This window comes from Bufo gargarizans, chromosome 5 (genome assembly GCF_014858855.1).
Source record: "Bufo gargarizans isolate SCDJY-AF-19 chromosome 5, ASM1485885v1, whole genome shotgun sequence".
NCBI classification, from domain to species: Eukaryota; Metazoa; Chordata; class Amphibia; order Anura; family Bufonidae; genus Bufo; species Bufo gargarizans.
The window spans coordinates 13,941,577-13,957,979 of NC_058084.1; the positions used below are offsets into that span (position 1 = coordinate 13,941,577).

Sequence of the window (16,403 nt, forward strand, 5' to 3'; positions counted from 1 at the left end):
AAGCTGTATGGGATGAGGGATTTATCACGATGATACGGGCTGGATTGGCATGTGGTGAATTTCTCCACCGCTGCACTAAAAATGGTGCAACACAAAAGTATTTGCTAAGTGTAAATGGCCTTAAATGAGATAACGGGCAACATTGTGTACAGAGGAACAGAGCAGAAGGCCTATCATCCAGAGTGAGGAGACTCATTCGACTTCTGACACCTGTGCCGCTGCTGGGGGAATAGGACAACACTTCTGCATCACTGCAAGTATGGACGTACCGGTGCAGGACAAGGGCAGGTATCACGTGCTAGAGCGGCATGTGACCTCTGAGGCCAGTGGTAGGCCGCAGTGGTCATGGGAACAAGCCACTTCTGGTCTGGCAGGAACTGGGAATGTGGCAGCGGCACAGATATGGCAGGACTGCAGACAAGTGAGAGGTTATGTGTTCTTGCTGCATCGGAAGGCCCGGCTGACAGTGTAGCTCTGTCCATCCACGCAGGTTGTGGTTTGCGTCTTGCTGGCTACAGCTTTCTGCCTACGCCTGTAGGTCACGGCCACTCTGTCTCTGGCTCTTAAAGGGCCAGCGCATGCACACCCTAATCTTCACCACCCAAAGGCTGGCCACCTGTGGGAAGGTGTCCGAGAACTAGGATCTATCTTACCAATATCCTTTTCATACGTTCATCTGTCAATGTACTGACTTCTGCCTCTTTTCTTGGATTTGTCCTTTTGCTGCCTGACCCGACCTCTGCCTGTTTTCCATTCGGACCCCGAGTAGCCTGCCCCGACCTCAGACGGCTATTTGGATTACTAGATTGCACAAAATCTGCCTGCCCTGACCTCGGCTTGTTGCCGACTACAGTTTTGCCTGATCCCTCAGTGTACTGCATAAGTTTCTCTAGACCCCCATAAGTTAGTCGTCGCTTGAACAGAGACGACTCCAGGAGGAAGAAGCCTGGTGGTTCCCCTGCAGCAGAGTCCAGATTTCTGTACAGGGGCTTAAGAGTGAAAAACAGGGGGGCCACTTAGATAACGCCCAAAGGAATAGCCCTAAGCTAGAGCTGTTCAAGTGCCACGGTGGATCCACATCCACTTCTTAATATTTGTTAGTTGGGCACAAGTTCAGAGCAGTGGGTTGATCGGCTCTTAGGCTTGAAAACCTATTTAAAGTAGTATCAGGGCCCAACATACCCAAGTGGACAGATGACCTACGGTACTGTAACATGTAGCCCTAAGATGTGACCTCACCATTATCATGCTGCAAAAAATGTGGATGTTTTTGCAATAGATTTCATATAATAGCGGCAGTGGTTTCTTTAAAGGGAGGGTCCACGTTTGCAACCACTAAAATAAAAAACAGTTTCCAAGCATTACATTTTTTTTGTTTTGTACCTACAGCTTCCATGCAGACCTATTGGTCTCTATGGTAAAAGACAACAAACAAATCCTGTGTATTCTGATCCGACTGTCGTACTATCATCCATCACTTACCTACTTTTTTCTAAGGCTACTTTCACAATAGCGTTAATATTTTCCGGTATTGAGATCCTATGACGGATCTCAATACCGGAAAAAAACGCTTCAGTTTTGTCCCCATTCATTGTCAATGGGGACAAAACGTAACTGAACAGAACGGAGTGCTCCGAAATGCATTCCGTTCCGTTTGGTTGTGTTCTCATACCGGTTTGCTTTCCGTCATGGGATGCGGAGCAAGACGGATCCATCATGACCCACAATGCAAGTCAATGGGGACGGAGCCGTTTTGTCTGACACAACAGAAAACGGATCCGTCCCCAACTGACTTTCAATGTAGTTCATGACGGATCCGTCTCGGCGATGTTACAGATAATACAACCGGATCTGTTCATAATGGATGCGGACGGTTGTATTATAAAAAACGGAAGCTTTTTTGCTGAACCCTGCCGGATCCAGCAAAAACACTGATGTGAAAGTAGCCTAACCTACCTAATCTTACAGTATAGGTGACGGCAGGATCAGACTACACCAGGTTTGCTTGTAGCCTGTAACCATGGAAACACAGAAGACTGCATAGGATCTGAAGACAAAAAAAAAACAAGATTTCTAATTAAGTCTTCAGGCATAGCTCTTTTTTTCTTTAGATGCATTGGAATCATTAAAAAAGTTGGTTGCAAAGACAGACTTCAATTAAATGGATACAATGCATGAAAAAAAAATGTGGTTCTTAAAGTAATTTTTTCCCCTAAATCATGGCAAACCCATCACAGAACATTTTGGTCAGATGTTAAGCCCTTATGTAATTCATTACCATCATCTCATGTGATTCCACATAAAAATGATGAAAGTCAAGATCCACGGACACAAAGGAACCCAGTAAGATATCTAGAAAAGGATATGATCTTCCAGCGGATGTCCAGCTTGTTGTTGATCTCCAGGCCCTTGGCTTGCTGCCTCTCTTCCTCCACCTCCTTAGGGTTGGCAAACTGCATGTCGTCTCCTGAAGGTTCCGAGATGTTCTCAAAGTTGAACTTATCCACCTGGATGGCCATGCTGAAGAGAAGCACAAGAAGAAGTGTTAACAGGAAGACCTCAAGATGTAAATTCTAACTTTTTGATATTTTTTTTCAGTTCCTTTTACTTCGATCAAGGAACCAAATAGTTACGAATAGACAAAGAGGACTAAACAAGGAGACCCAGAGGTGAGGCTTTCTGTCACTCTCTCCACGTCACCTTACGTCAAGCCAGTTTTTTTTGTTTTTTTTATTCAACTTGCACTGTACCACATACCTAGCTCCCATTACTAAAACTTGGCTTTTCTGACTAGCACTTACGCTTGACTCTCATACTCTTAGCCATCCGATGAACCTCCTGGCCACCGCACCTCTATGTAATACTTGGCTCTGCTTGACTACTGTTTCCCAAATGTTGGCTACCTGACTGCTCTTACACCCCACCCCAGGTAGCACATCTCCCTCTACTTCCAGCGCCAAACCTATCCATGGGTTCTGTCAGGTATTGCCGCTCAGCTCCACCGAAGTGAATGGTGCTGAGCTGCAATACCGCACACAACCTGAGGATGGGTGTAGCGCCGTTTCAGGAAGAAACGGCTCATGCTTTTCTAACACTGTAAAAAATAAAAACTGCAGAAATCAATGGACCATAACATCATAAATGAACTGCATTAAAAACGATAAAGGTCTATTTGTACAACAATTAAGGCAGGCGAGGAGCAGATAGCAGCCGATGAATGCTAAAAACGCACATAGTCCGGCCTCGCAATGTTTAAAGAGCAATTAAAAGATAATTAAACCACATAAGACGACGTTTGTTTCTGGACTGACTTCTGCAAACAGAAACTGCGGAGAAAAAGATAATAAAAAAGAAATTAAAAATTAATATGAAGCTACAGCAGTCGGCGCGGCGCTTCTTCTCCCGCGGATCCCCCGTCTCTTCTATGGACTTATGGCATCAAATTACGCAACTTACAGAAAGTTTAATTAAAATAAGGAAAAGTGCGTCATAAATTCTCGAATCCATTATGTATCACGTAATTAAGAGCTCGGCTCTATATGGCGGCACTTATTACAAAATATGGACGCTCTTAACTAAACAATGCACGTACTGCAGGGGATCTCAGAGAAAAACTTTTTGTAAATTATTACACAGTTTTCTCTCTTATTGGTTAAGATATCTGAGAGCCAAGCATTTCGATAGGGCAGGGAATGAAGGATGCGCTCCACTCAATTGGAGGATGGACCGCCATCAACAGGAGGTGGTCAAGGCGAATATTTTTTTAGGATGATCAATTTAAAGGGAACAGTTCACCCAGCCCGATCTAATCTAGACTAGTGGGTCAACCTGAGCCGAAAGCATCGAAAAAGATGGGACCCTTCAAACGTGAACACAATGCTCACATTAGTTTATGCGTTGGCAAGATACATAGAGCACGCTACCCTGCCCAGAGTGCTACACATTTCTAGCTACTGCTATACAGTGCCCATATACAAGCAAACAAGTGATCACATACTGTAGTATAAAGCACAGAGTACACACATACCGCCATACAGTGCCCATATACAAGCAAACAAGTGATCACATACTGTAGTATAAAGCACAGAGTACACACATACCGCCATACAGTGCCCATATACAAGCAAATAAGTGATCACATACTGTAGTATAAAGCACAGAGTACACACATACCGCCATACAGTGCCCATATACAAGCAAACAAGTGATCACATATTGTAGTATAAAGCACAGAGTACACACATACCGCCATACAGTGCCCATATACAAGCAAACAAGTGATCACATACTGTAGTATAAAGCACAGAGTACACACATACCGCTATATAGTGCCCATATACAAGCAAACAAGTGATCACATACTGTAGTATAAAGCACAGAGTACACACATACCGCTATACAGTGCCCATATAAAAGAAAACCAGTGATCACATAGTATACAGCATAAAGTGCCATAAAGGACACACATACCGCTATACAGTGCCCATATACAAGCAAACAAGTGATCACATACTGTAGTATAAAGCACAGAGTACACACATACCGCCATACAGTGCCCATATACAAGCAAAGAAGTGATCACATACTGTAGTATAAAGCACAGAGTACACACATACCGCCATACAGTGCCCTTATACAAGCAAAGAAGTGATCACATACTGTAGTATAAAGCACAGAGTACACACATACCGCTATACAGTGCCCATATACAAGCAAACAAGTGATCACATACTGTAGTATAAAGCACAGAGTACACACATACCGCTATACAGTGCCCATATACAAGCAAACAAGTGATCACATACTGTAGTATAAAGCACAGAGTACACACATACCGCCATACAGTGCCCTTATACAAGCAAAGAAGTGATCACATACTGTAGTATAAAGCACAGAGTACACACATACCGCTATACAGTGCCCTTATACAAGCAAACAAGTGATCACATACTGTAGTATAAAGCACAGAGTACACACATACCGCTATACAGTGCCCATATACAAGCAAACAAGTGATCACATACTGTAGTATAAAGCACAGAGTACACACATACCGCTATACAGTGCCCTTATACAAGCAAAGAAGTGATCACATACTGTAGTATAAAGCACAGAGTACACACATACCGCCATACAGTGCCCTTATACAAGCAAACAAGTGATCACATACTGTAGTATAAAGCACAGAGTACACACATACCGCTATACAGTGCCCATATAAAAGAAAACCAGTGATCACATAGTATACAGCATAAAGTGCCATAAAGGACACACATACCGCTATACAGTGCCCATATACACGCAAACAAGTGATCACATACTGTAGTATAAAGCACAGAGTACACACTATAACGCTATACAGTACCAATGCCCAAATTACACAATGTATGCCCTGATAAATACCGCATCCATTCTGTGCATAGCCTCCTCACATACAGTGCTCCTCACCAAGAAGCCACCTATCACTTACCTAGTGAAGTGTGTGTGGCTCGGGCCCGGCCCTCAGTGCACGTCAGACCTGATGTGTATATTTTTACATTTCTCAGCCTCAGATCGGGCAAAAAAAAAAGTACGTTTTAATCAGCAGAGTCCGTCCTCCCCAGCATCATGGATGGATCATTAAGGTTGATGCTTCTGAATGATATCCTTTAATAGCTTTGGCCACCTTTTGGCATTTTTTTGGCAAAGCCCCCCTCCTGATTAGAGCGGTCCTGAGCTCATTCAATCCCCAGTCTTGGCTGACGCACTCGGGTCACCCACTGTCAATATCAGTCAATATCCGCTTTGGCGCCACTGCAGCAGTGACCTGCTCCCCTTGCGTCATGTCAATTGTTCACGTGACACAAAGAAGGGCAGGTGACCACTGTGACCAGTCATTGGCTGCAGCAGCAACAAAGTGGGGGACCCCAGCAAGAGGCCAAGGACTGATGAAGACGGGACCCAGCAGCGGGAAGCAAGTAAGTAGGCTTCCCTTTTGCTAGTCTGGCTAGGAGGGAAGTTTGCCAAAAAACATCCAAAAGGTGGCCAAACCCTTTAAAGATCATCTGTCAGCAGGGTCAACCCTATTAAACTAGTCATAATGCCTGGGAGGGGAGACCCTGCTGATTAAAACACATCTTTCTTTGCTCGATCCAATGCTGAAAAATAAGTTTTTTAGGTGTATCAAGGCCAGGCCCTAGCCATACACACCTTACCTCCTACCCATTGCTGGACAATGCTTCCTCCACCCGGGTGCCTTGGCCTTTCCAGCAGAAGCCGAGAAGGAGCTAATGTGCACCGAGTGGCTAGGTGCCCACCCATGGTGCACTTAAGCCCTGTTTTGCATAATTTTTAAAACACATACCTCCTAAATGCAGCAACCAATCATGGGAAGGAAGGTATGGTTTTAATCAGCAGGGTCGGCCCTACCAGGCAATATGGTTGATCCTGCTGACAGGTGCTCCTTCACAATGCTAAAAACAGCATTTTAGTAGCACTCGGACCAGGTCCTGCATCTGAGAAGCCTCGACATCCCTACTGTCTGAGGGGCGTCAGGCACTGTCCAAATGGTCAGTCTGCCCCGGAAGAAACTTCTTCATATAAAATTGCATGCAAAGTATAGACCACCGCTAGGAACACGTCCCAGACCGCCTCGAGATGTAGCAGCTCCCGCTAAGTAGCTGCCTCGCGCGCTTCGTACAATCATTAGAGTAAGTGTGAGTGATCTCTCATTTAATGTGCAGACTCCCGAATCTCCCAATGGATGCTAAATAAAGCATGAGATTTATAATAGCTGTTCATTATCGATCCGTCACAAGCTCCTCGATCAATGCCCCAAATGGCAAAGCAATAGTGCGGCGGGAAGATTCAGGAAGGATAAGTGGCAAGCGATTTACTGCTGCTGAAGCGTGGAGGGAGAGGACATCGACTGCATTCATGATAAATTATTCACACCCTGCAGCAAATACAACCAAATCAGTTCTGGGGTACGTCCGTACGACTAAGGAAGAGGAAAGCACAACAAGAACACAACCTGAAATCCACAAGCGATTATAGCGAAAGAAAGCCCTTGAAGCTTGGAACTGTCAAATTATAGCTAAAGGGGTGCTCCACTGTGTTTCCTACTGCTTCGATCACAAGCGATCGTTTTTGATCGCTCAGGAACCCAGCAGCAAGTGCTCAGTATTTCTGCAGCGCCACCGCAGGGAAAATTAAGTATTACATGCTTGAATTAACTAAATTATGGAAAGACCTATGCTATTCTGTGTGTATGGACACATTCTCCACACTTAACACACCCGGCCATGCAGATCTGTAGGAAAAGTTTGACAAAGGTCCTAACTATTCAAGGTCTGGAATAGAGATGAGCGAACTGTTAAAGATTCGCTTCAGGTTAGCCAAATGTAAAAAAAATTTGGGTTCAGACACAAATAGATTCTACCCGAACACGAAAGAGAGTGTGAGTTGTCTTGGGGGTACACTTTCTCATTATGGAGAGCGCCTAGTATGCAGAGTACGTTTGAATAGTATGTAGGCCAGCAAATGACTCTCTGGGTTTCTGGGAAAGCTATATGTTGACATGATAATTTGCATATATTTTTCCCAGAAACCGAGAGAAGCATTGCCTAGCCTATGATCGTCGTCGCATAAATTAACTGATCTCCATAATAGAAATAATACCCACCCAGAGATCTATCAAGGACTCGCAACTAGAAAAGCGGTTTCTAACTGCTTTGCTCTAGAAAGAGCTAGTTGCAGATGTGAGGCTGGCTAAGGGCTCCCTCTCTTTTTCCCTCTAATTTGTCCAAAATGAATCGCTGAGCGCCCCTGTAGGTGTCCCAATTACTCTTTAGTGGAACAAAGTCAGGACATGGAGGGAGGCAGCGCCATTAAGTTGTGGAGAAAAAAAAAGGTTCTTTTACTCCATGTTGTGGCAGTGCAAACATGTGCTTTTGAATCACTTCTGTTCGCTGTGCATCACTATAGGGCTTAGTTCACACTTCACTTATTTGGTCAGTTATTACTATCAATTATTGTCAGCCCAAAGCAGGTGCGGGTCAAAACCACAGAACAGGTGCAGATACATTCATGATACCTAATCCAAGAGTAGGCTTGGCTCCTGAATTTGGCTCACAATAAGTGATGGAAATAACTGACCGAATAACAGAAGTGAACTCCCTATTACAGGTCAATGTTAACTGTGCAGTGGCCCAAGATTCAAGTAGTGGCCCCATGACAGTGGGGAGGGTGTCAGCAATAAGGGTCCATTCACACATCTGTGTGCGTTTTGCAGATCCACGGAGCCGCAAAACACAGACACCGGCAATGTGTGTTCCGCATTTTGCGGACCGCACATCGCCGGCACTTGATAGAAAATGCCTAATCTTGTTCACATCACTGCTTATTTTTCTATTCTTCTGATCCGTCGGACGGACAGCCTAAAAAGAAGCAGTATCCTGTATTTTGAGCAAAAACTTGAGTGGATTAAAAACAGATAAAATGTGATTGAAATATGTGGATGTATTCTGTGTTTTGGACCCACTCCTGCTTTTGGCTTCCAAATTATGATTAAATCCTGATGCAAAATACTGACTGTGTGATAGAGGCCTTATGTTCAATTTGCATGGGTTTTGGCCATTTGCGTCTGAAATTGGTTTTAGTCAGATGGAAATGAAGTCCTGCATGCAGGACTTTAATGGCCTCTATCACACAGTCAGTATTTATTAAGTTTTTTGCATTAGAATTTCGTCAGTATTTGATCAGTATTGGTAAGGCAAAAACAGGAGTGTGTCCAAAACAGGGATAACATGTGATGAGAATATTTACATGTCTACTGTGTTTTGGACCCACTCCTGCTTTTGGCTTCCAAATTATGATCAAATCCTGATGCAAAATGCTGACTATGTGATAGAGGCCTTATTGACGCTCAAATGACAGAAATCATTTTTTATGTTATTTTTATGTTCTTCTGACGGATCAGAAGAATGGAAAAATAAACAGCGATGTCAACACGGCCAAACAGGGACACTAATGGCCCTGTAACAGGTTGGTGAGGGTGGCAACAGCATGAAGAGTCACAATAGTGGCCCCGGAACAAAGTGGGACAACAGCAGTGACAGCACAAGATGATGGCAGATCACAGTTCGAGCAGATGGCAGTAGAGGCAGCAGGCAGGTATCCGCAGCACGTGGGCAGAATTAACGGGCCATTTGTCAAAATGTTCCGGAGTGGCAGCACACTACAGTCAGATCTAGGTTTAACCAAAGCGAGCATCGGATCACAAAATGTTGCGAGACTGACCTTTATTAAGATGAATAAGGCCTGGATCAATCAGGATTTCCAGACACCGGTGCCTGATGCAACAAACTAGATCATCCTGGCAGTAATGATCTGACTAGTGTTGAGTGAAGGGAGCTTCGGATCATAAATCCAAAGTCGCTTTGGTCAAAAAACTTGATTCCGAAGCCGCCTTTGGATTCAAGTTTTAAAATGTTTTTCAAGTTTAAAAATCGAAGTCTGAAATTATTCACTGAAGTCTAGCAAGACATCGGTGATCACGAATTTCCCCTCTCCGGAGCCCATACATTTCAACGCTGTACGGAGACGGACCTCAGTACAGCATTCAAACCAAGTTTTGACTATAGCAACTTCGTATTTATGATCTGAAGCTCACTTTGCGCAACACTAGTCAGATCATTACTGCCAGAATTATCAGGCACCGGTGGCTGGAAATCCTGGATGATCCAGGCCTGATTCCTCTTAATAACGGTCAGTCTCTAGACATTTTGTGATGAAAGGCGAGTTCCCTTTGGGATAACTATGCCCCCCGCTGCATGTATGGTGTTGGTAGAGAAAGGGTTAATGGCGCAACAAGTGAACTAAATAAACATGCCAGTATATTACACTGCATGTGGAGACTAAGTCTGATGCTCAGTAAGTCTATGTATAACTGAACAGATTACGTATGAATGGCGCAGAAGATGAACTAGGTAAACATGCCTATATATTAGACCGCCTGTAGACACGGAGTCTGAGGCTCAGTAAGTCTATGTATAAGTGAACAGATTACATATGAATGGCGCAGAAGATGAACTAGGTAAAAGTGCCTATATATTAGACCGCCTGTTGACACGGAGTCTGAAGCTCAGTAAGTTTATGTATAAATGAACAGATTACGTATAAATGGCGCAGAAGATAAACTAATTAAACGTGCCTATATATTAGACCGTGTGTTGACATGGAGTCTGATGCTTAGTAAGTCTATGTATAACAGAACAGATTAAGTATGAAGGGTGCAGAAGATGAACAAGATGCACAGGGCGATTACACTGAGCCCGAACTGTCCCTGCAGTCTCCCTATGCTCTCCCTACAGTGTCCCTATCCAATATTCTACAATTTAAACCTTGCTGAAATACTGTCCCTAAGCTCAGCTCACAGTGAAATGGCGACGACCGCTCGGGATGAGGCTATTAAAGGGCTGTGACATTACCGGGGCTGGCTAGCTGCTGATTGGCTGTCTGTAGGGCATTAAGGGTGATCTTACATTCCCGGGCTTTTTACTTTCACTTTTAACATGTTTAGGAAAAAAATTATTTGTTACCACCATTGATTTAGCTTCAATTCGCTCAACACCATTTAAGACTATTCAGGAACAATGCATGGGGATCCCTCCAACTTGACAAAAATCTAAAATGATGAAGCCACACAAGAGCCATGTAAGAACTGGACTATGGCACTAACTCAAGTACCTATTCTTTTGGTGAAGCGCCATAAAAAATTAGAGTCTACTAGTAAGCCAAGTGTCACCTAATGATCAAGCACCATGCTGCACTTTCAGGGCTTGAACAATCAGAGCCCGGCAGATTAGACTTACATCACCCTTGGCAAAAAGCAGGTTATGCAGCTGACATTTCGCCCAGCGCCCTCTGCATGTGGAAATGCAGCATTACATGGTGTCCAATCAGATGAATGGCCATCCATGTAACGCACGTAAGTCTGTGATTCTGTCCCCTGAGGTGGTGGACATACAAGACCTAAGGAGCTGGAGCTGACCGGTCACACAGAAGCACTGGCGGCAACTTCACACTTTGCTCTCCGTAAACCTAGAACTAATATATAGTTGATACCAATCAATGCAAACGCTCCCACCAGTACAAAAATCAACTCCGATTTTTGAGCAAAGCAAGAAAATCTGCCACTTAGACAGGAATAAAGTGACACAGCGGGAATCAGCATGAAGCGCTCCGAAGATTAACCTCGTACACGGTCATTCATTTTCTGCTGATTTTCTCTTACATCAGAACCGACAGTCCTATTCAACATAATGAAATCTGCCAACCTGCACCCCGACTGCTAGGATGGCAGCTCAGACTGAGAAGGTGGACACCATGGTGGCACGTGACCTCACAAGATTCACAGATCGGGCTATGACATATTGGGTCCTGAAACGACAATCCATACCAATGGGGTTCACCACTTGTACTCAGATGGGACAAAACAAGGACATAAAACCCCAGCAATCTGAGAAAGACGGGTAATTAGGGACCGAAAACACAGAGAATTGTAGCATTATAGTAGTTACATTCTTGTACATAGCAGGCAGTATTATAGTAGTTATATTCTTGTACATAGAAGCAGTATTATAGTAGTTATATTCTAGTACATAGGAGCAGTATTATAGTAGTTATATTCTTGTACATAGGAGCAGTATTATAGTAGTTATATTCCTGTACATAGGAGGCAGTATTATAGTAGTTATATTCTTGTACATAGGAGGCAGTATTATAGTAGTTATATTCTAGTCCATAGGAGCAGTATTATAGTAGTTATATTCTAGTCCATAGGAGCAGTATTATAGTAGTTATATTCTAGTCCATAGGAGCAGTATTATAGTAGTTATATTCTTGTACATAGGAGCAGTATTATAGTAGTTATATTCTTGTACATAGGAGCAGTATTATAGTAGTTATATTCCTGTACATAGGAGGCAGTATTATAGTAGTTATATTCTTGTACATAGAAGCAGTATTATAGTAGTTATATTCTTGTACATAGGAGGCAGTATTATAGTAGTTATATTCTTGTACATAGGAGCAGTATTATAGTAGTTATATTCTTGTACATAGGAGGCAGTATTATAGTAGTTATATTCTTGTACATAGGAGCAGTATTATAGTAGTTATATTCTTGTACATAGTAGCAGTATTATAATAGTTATGTTCTTGTACATAGGAGCAGTATTATAGTAGTTATATTCTTGTACATAGGAGCAGTATTATAGTAGTTATATTCTTGTTCATAGGAGCAGTATTATAGTTGTTATATTCTAGTCCATAGGAGCAGTATTATAGTAGTTATGTTGTACATAAGAGCAGTATTATAGTAGTTATATTCTTGTACATAGGAGCAGTATTATAGCAGTTATATTCTTGTACATAGGAGCAGTATTATAGTTGTTATATTCTTGTACATAGGAGCAGTATTATAGTAGTTATATTCTAGTCCATAGGAGCAGTATTATAGTTGTTATATTCTAGTCCATAGGAGCAGTATTATAGTAGTTATATTCTTGTACATAGGAGCAGTATTATAGTAGTTATATTCTTGTACATAGGAAGCAGTATTATAGTAGTTATATTCTTGTACATAGGAGCAGTATTATAGTAGTTATATTCTGATACATAGGAGACAGTATTATAGTATTTATATTCTTGTACATAGAAGCAGTATTATAGTAGTTATATTCTTGTACATAGGAGGCAGTATTATAGTAGTTATATTCTTGTACATAGGAGCAGTATTATAGTAGTTATATTCTTGTACATAGGAGCAGTATTATAGTAGTTATATTCTGGTACATAGGAGCAGTATTATAGTAGTTATATTCTTGTACATAGGAGGCAGTATTATAGTATTTATATTCTTGTACATAGGAGCAGTTCTAAATCCTGTGGGATGATGGGAGTGATTAGGATTAGCAGAAGGATGTTACAGAACCAGTTAATGAAATGTCAATAATCTGAAGACACTTGTGTGTTACAATGCTAATAGATTGTTTGTAGAAATGCTTGCTAAGAAGAAGAGCACACACTTGCACAGATCCTCCCTTTACATTTACACCTCAGGACAGTACCTCTTATCATCCTTTGTACAGAGTATTCAGAGAGCGGCGGCGGCAGGCACTGCTACTTCAGAGCTCTCCAAAACCGCATCTGTTTTTTAGTGAGCGCTCAATGGGGGTTGTTTTTTACTTTCTGTATTTGTGTCTCTGGTGTGAATGCTTTATGCCAGAACTTAATGTGATGTGAAGAGGTGAACACAGGGGACTGCTTGTTGAGGTGCCTGGCGCAGCGAGAGGCTCATACGGTCAAGATGGCAGATTTGAGGGGGCAGCAGGGAAAAACAGGAGACTGAAAACAACATGGGTAGAGAATAACAGCTCTGTTATTGCAAACCACAATATGGGTTGACGGAGCGGACGCTGCTCTAGACAAATATTTCCACATTATAGAGATATCTGTAATGGTCTTAAAATACAGGTAAAAAAACCTATACTAAGGAGAACTGTGGTCGAGCGACCCCTTATTGGCCGATTCCTGGCCTCTGCATTCTCTATACACTTCAATGGAGATGTCTCCGCACAAGCAAACAGCAGCCCACCATCCCCCCAGTCACCTGATATCAGTCATATACACTTCCATGAGCAAATTATATTAAATCACTGAGGGGCAACTATGCCCCCTAGACTATAATAAGGCGTGAACTGGATGGCATGAGGGATTTCTGAAACCGGACCCTAAGGATCCTCCACCGAGGTCTCCGAGGTTTGATCCTCTGAAAGTGAACGTCCACCATTCAACACTTTTCCTTTGTCCAATCCAAAATTGTGATCTGATTACCTTCTTATACTGTATCTTTATAGCGGTAGAAGCTCCAATTTTCTCATCTAGACCTCCAAATACCCTGCATAGACACAGAGTTACGCTACTTTCACACTAGCGTTTTAGTTTTGTCCCCATTCATTGTCAATGTGGACAAAACGTAACTGAACCGAACGGAGTGCTCCAAAATGCATTCCATTCCGATTGGTTCCGTTCCCAGACCGGAGAGAAAACCACAGCATGTTGTAGTTTTCTTTCCGTCCTGGGATACAGAGCAAGGCAGATTCGGCATGACCTCCAATGCAAGTCAATGGGGACGGATCCATTTTCTCTGCCACAATAGAAAACAGTTCCGTCCTCCATTGCCTTTTAATAGAGTTCATGACGGATCCATCTTGGCGATGTTAAAGATAATACAAGCAGATCCGTTCATAACGGATGCAGATGGTCGTATTATCAATAACGGAAGCGTTTTTGCTGAACCCTGCCGGATGCAGTAAAAACGCTAGTGTGAAAGTAGCCTTAAATGTTAAAGTGAACCTGTCACCTGATTTGGGGCGTGCTGTTATGCAGCAAGGTTTAGATTCCCAAACATACCCATTGCAAAACCAGCCCCACAAAGAATAGTAAATGAATAACAAGCTTACTGGGAGAAGAGTCCAACGGCATCAGACATATGCTCACTGCACTGATGAACCCGAGGACGGTAATCCTCATTCCAATGTGCAATGCATGCACAGATAAAGGGGTTGTCCCACTAAAAATATTCTACAATTTTAAAACCAGCTCCTCGATCTGAATGCTTTTGTAATTACATGTAATTAAAAATGTAGCATAACCACTGAGTTATCCAATAAAATGTATCCAATAAACCTGCTGTTTGTTCTTTTTCTTATTTCTTTGTCCTGATCACTGAGAAGGCCGCACATGCTCAGTTTCATTCCTCAACTGCCTCCTGAGCTGCGATAGGGAGAGCATGGACACGCCTCCTGAGCTGTGATAGGGAGAGCATGGACACGCCTCCTGAGTTGTGATAGGGAGAGCATGGACACGCCTCCTGAGCTGTGATAGGGAGAGCATGGACACGCCTCCTGAGCTGTGATAGGGAGAGAATGGACACGCCTCCTGAGCTGTGATAGGGAGAGCATGGACATGCCTCCTGAGCTGTGATAGGGAGAGCATTAACATGCCTCCTGAGCTGTGATAGGGAGAGCATGGACACGCCTCCTGAGCTGTGAAAGGGAGAGCATGGACACGCCTCCTGAGCTGTGATAGGGAGAGCATGGACACGCCTCCTGAGCTGTGAAAGGGAGAACATGGACACGCCTGCTGAGCTGTGATAGGGAGAGCATGGACACGCCTCCTGAGCTGTGATAGGGAGAGCATGGACATGCCTCCTGAGCTGTGATAGGGAGAGCATGAACATGCCTCCTGAGCTGTGATAGGGAGAGCATGGACATGCCTCCTGAGCTGTGATAGGGAGAGCATGGACATGCCTCCTGAGCTGTGATAGGGAGAGCATGGACACGCCTCCTGAGCTGTGATAGGGAGAGCATGAACATGCCTCCTGAGCTGTGATAGGGAGAGCATGGACACGCCTCCTGAGGTGTGATAGGGAGAGCATGGACACGCCCCTTGAGCTGCAGCAGAAAAGACACTCCCCTTGAGCTGCTAGCTTGAGCAGAGCAATTAATGTGGAGATCTCTGGATCCATGTGAGGTACAGGGCTGGTTCTAGTATTGTTAGAAAGAGTGTTTCATGTACTATATTTCATTTTTTACATTATTCATGGGATAACCCTGTCACTATCCGTGAAGCAAGCCATCATTAGGCTGAAAAAACACAACAAACTCATCAGAGAGATAGCAGAAACGAAACATTAGGCGTGGCCAAAACAACTGATTGGAACATTCTTAAAAAGAAGGAACGCACCGGTGAGCTCAGCAACACCTAAAGACCCGGAAGACCACGGAAAACAACTGTGGTGGATGACCAAAGAATTCTTTCCCTGGTAAAGAAAACACCCTTCACAACAGTTGGCCAGATCAAGAACACTATCCAGGAGGTAGGTGTATGTGTGTCAAAGTCACCAATCAAGAGAAGACTTCACCAGAGTGAATACAGGGTTCACCACAAGATGTAAACCATTGGTGAGCCTCAAAAACAGGAAGGCCAAATTAGAGTTTGCCAAATGACATCTAAAAAATCCTTCACAGTTCTGGAACAACATCCTATGGACAGATGAGACCAAGATCAACTTGTACCATAGTGATGGGAAGAGAAGAGTATGGAGAAGGAGAGGAACTGCTCATGATCCTAAGCATACCACTGTCACAACCAGACAGCTGAGAAGCTCTGACAGAAGCCTTTCAGAACCTCCTCCTTGAGTTTTCTTTGTTGTGCTGTTCAGTTCCTCATCTCGTTAGCCTCTCTCAGCTGTCATGTAGTTGGACTGATTGCTTCCCTTTAAATTCCTCCCCATAATGCATTACTGGGCGGCTTATACTTCTTCCTGGAGTGTGTGTGCATGCTGATCCTATTTC

At 43.3% G+C, this 16,403-nt stretch overlaps 1 protein-coding gene across 1 annotated transcript in view; it reads right to left on the reverse strand.

The window, feature by feature from the left end:
- The window catches only part of TRAPPC9 (trafficking protein particle complex subunit 9), a 488,202-nt gene that overhangs the window by 269,863 nt on the left and 201,936 nt on the right, over positions 1 to 16,403 (reverse strand). Inside the window, exon 20 of the mRNA XM_044293230.1 lies at positions 2,367 to 2,520. Coding sequence (XP_044149165.1) covers positions 2,367 to 2,520 — 154 coding nt within the window. The remainder of the gene's footprint in view (positions 1 to 2,366; positions 2,521 to 16,403) is intronic.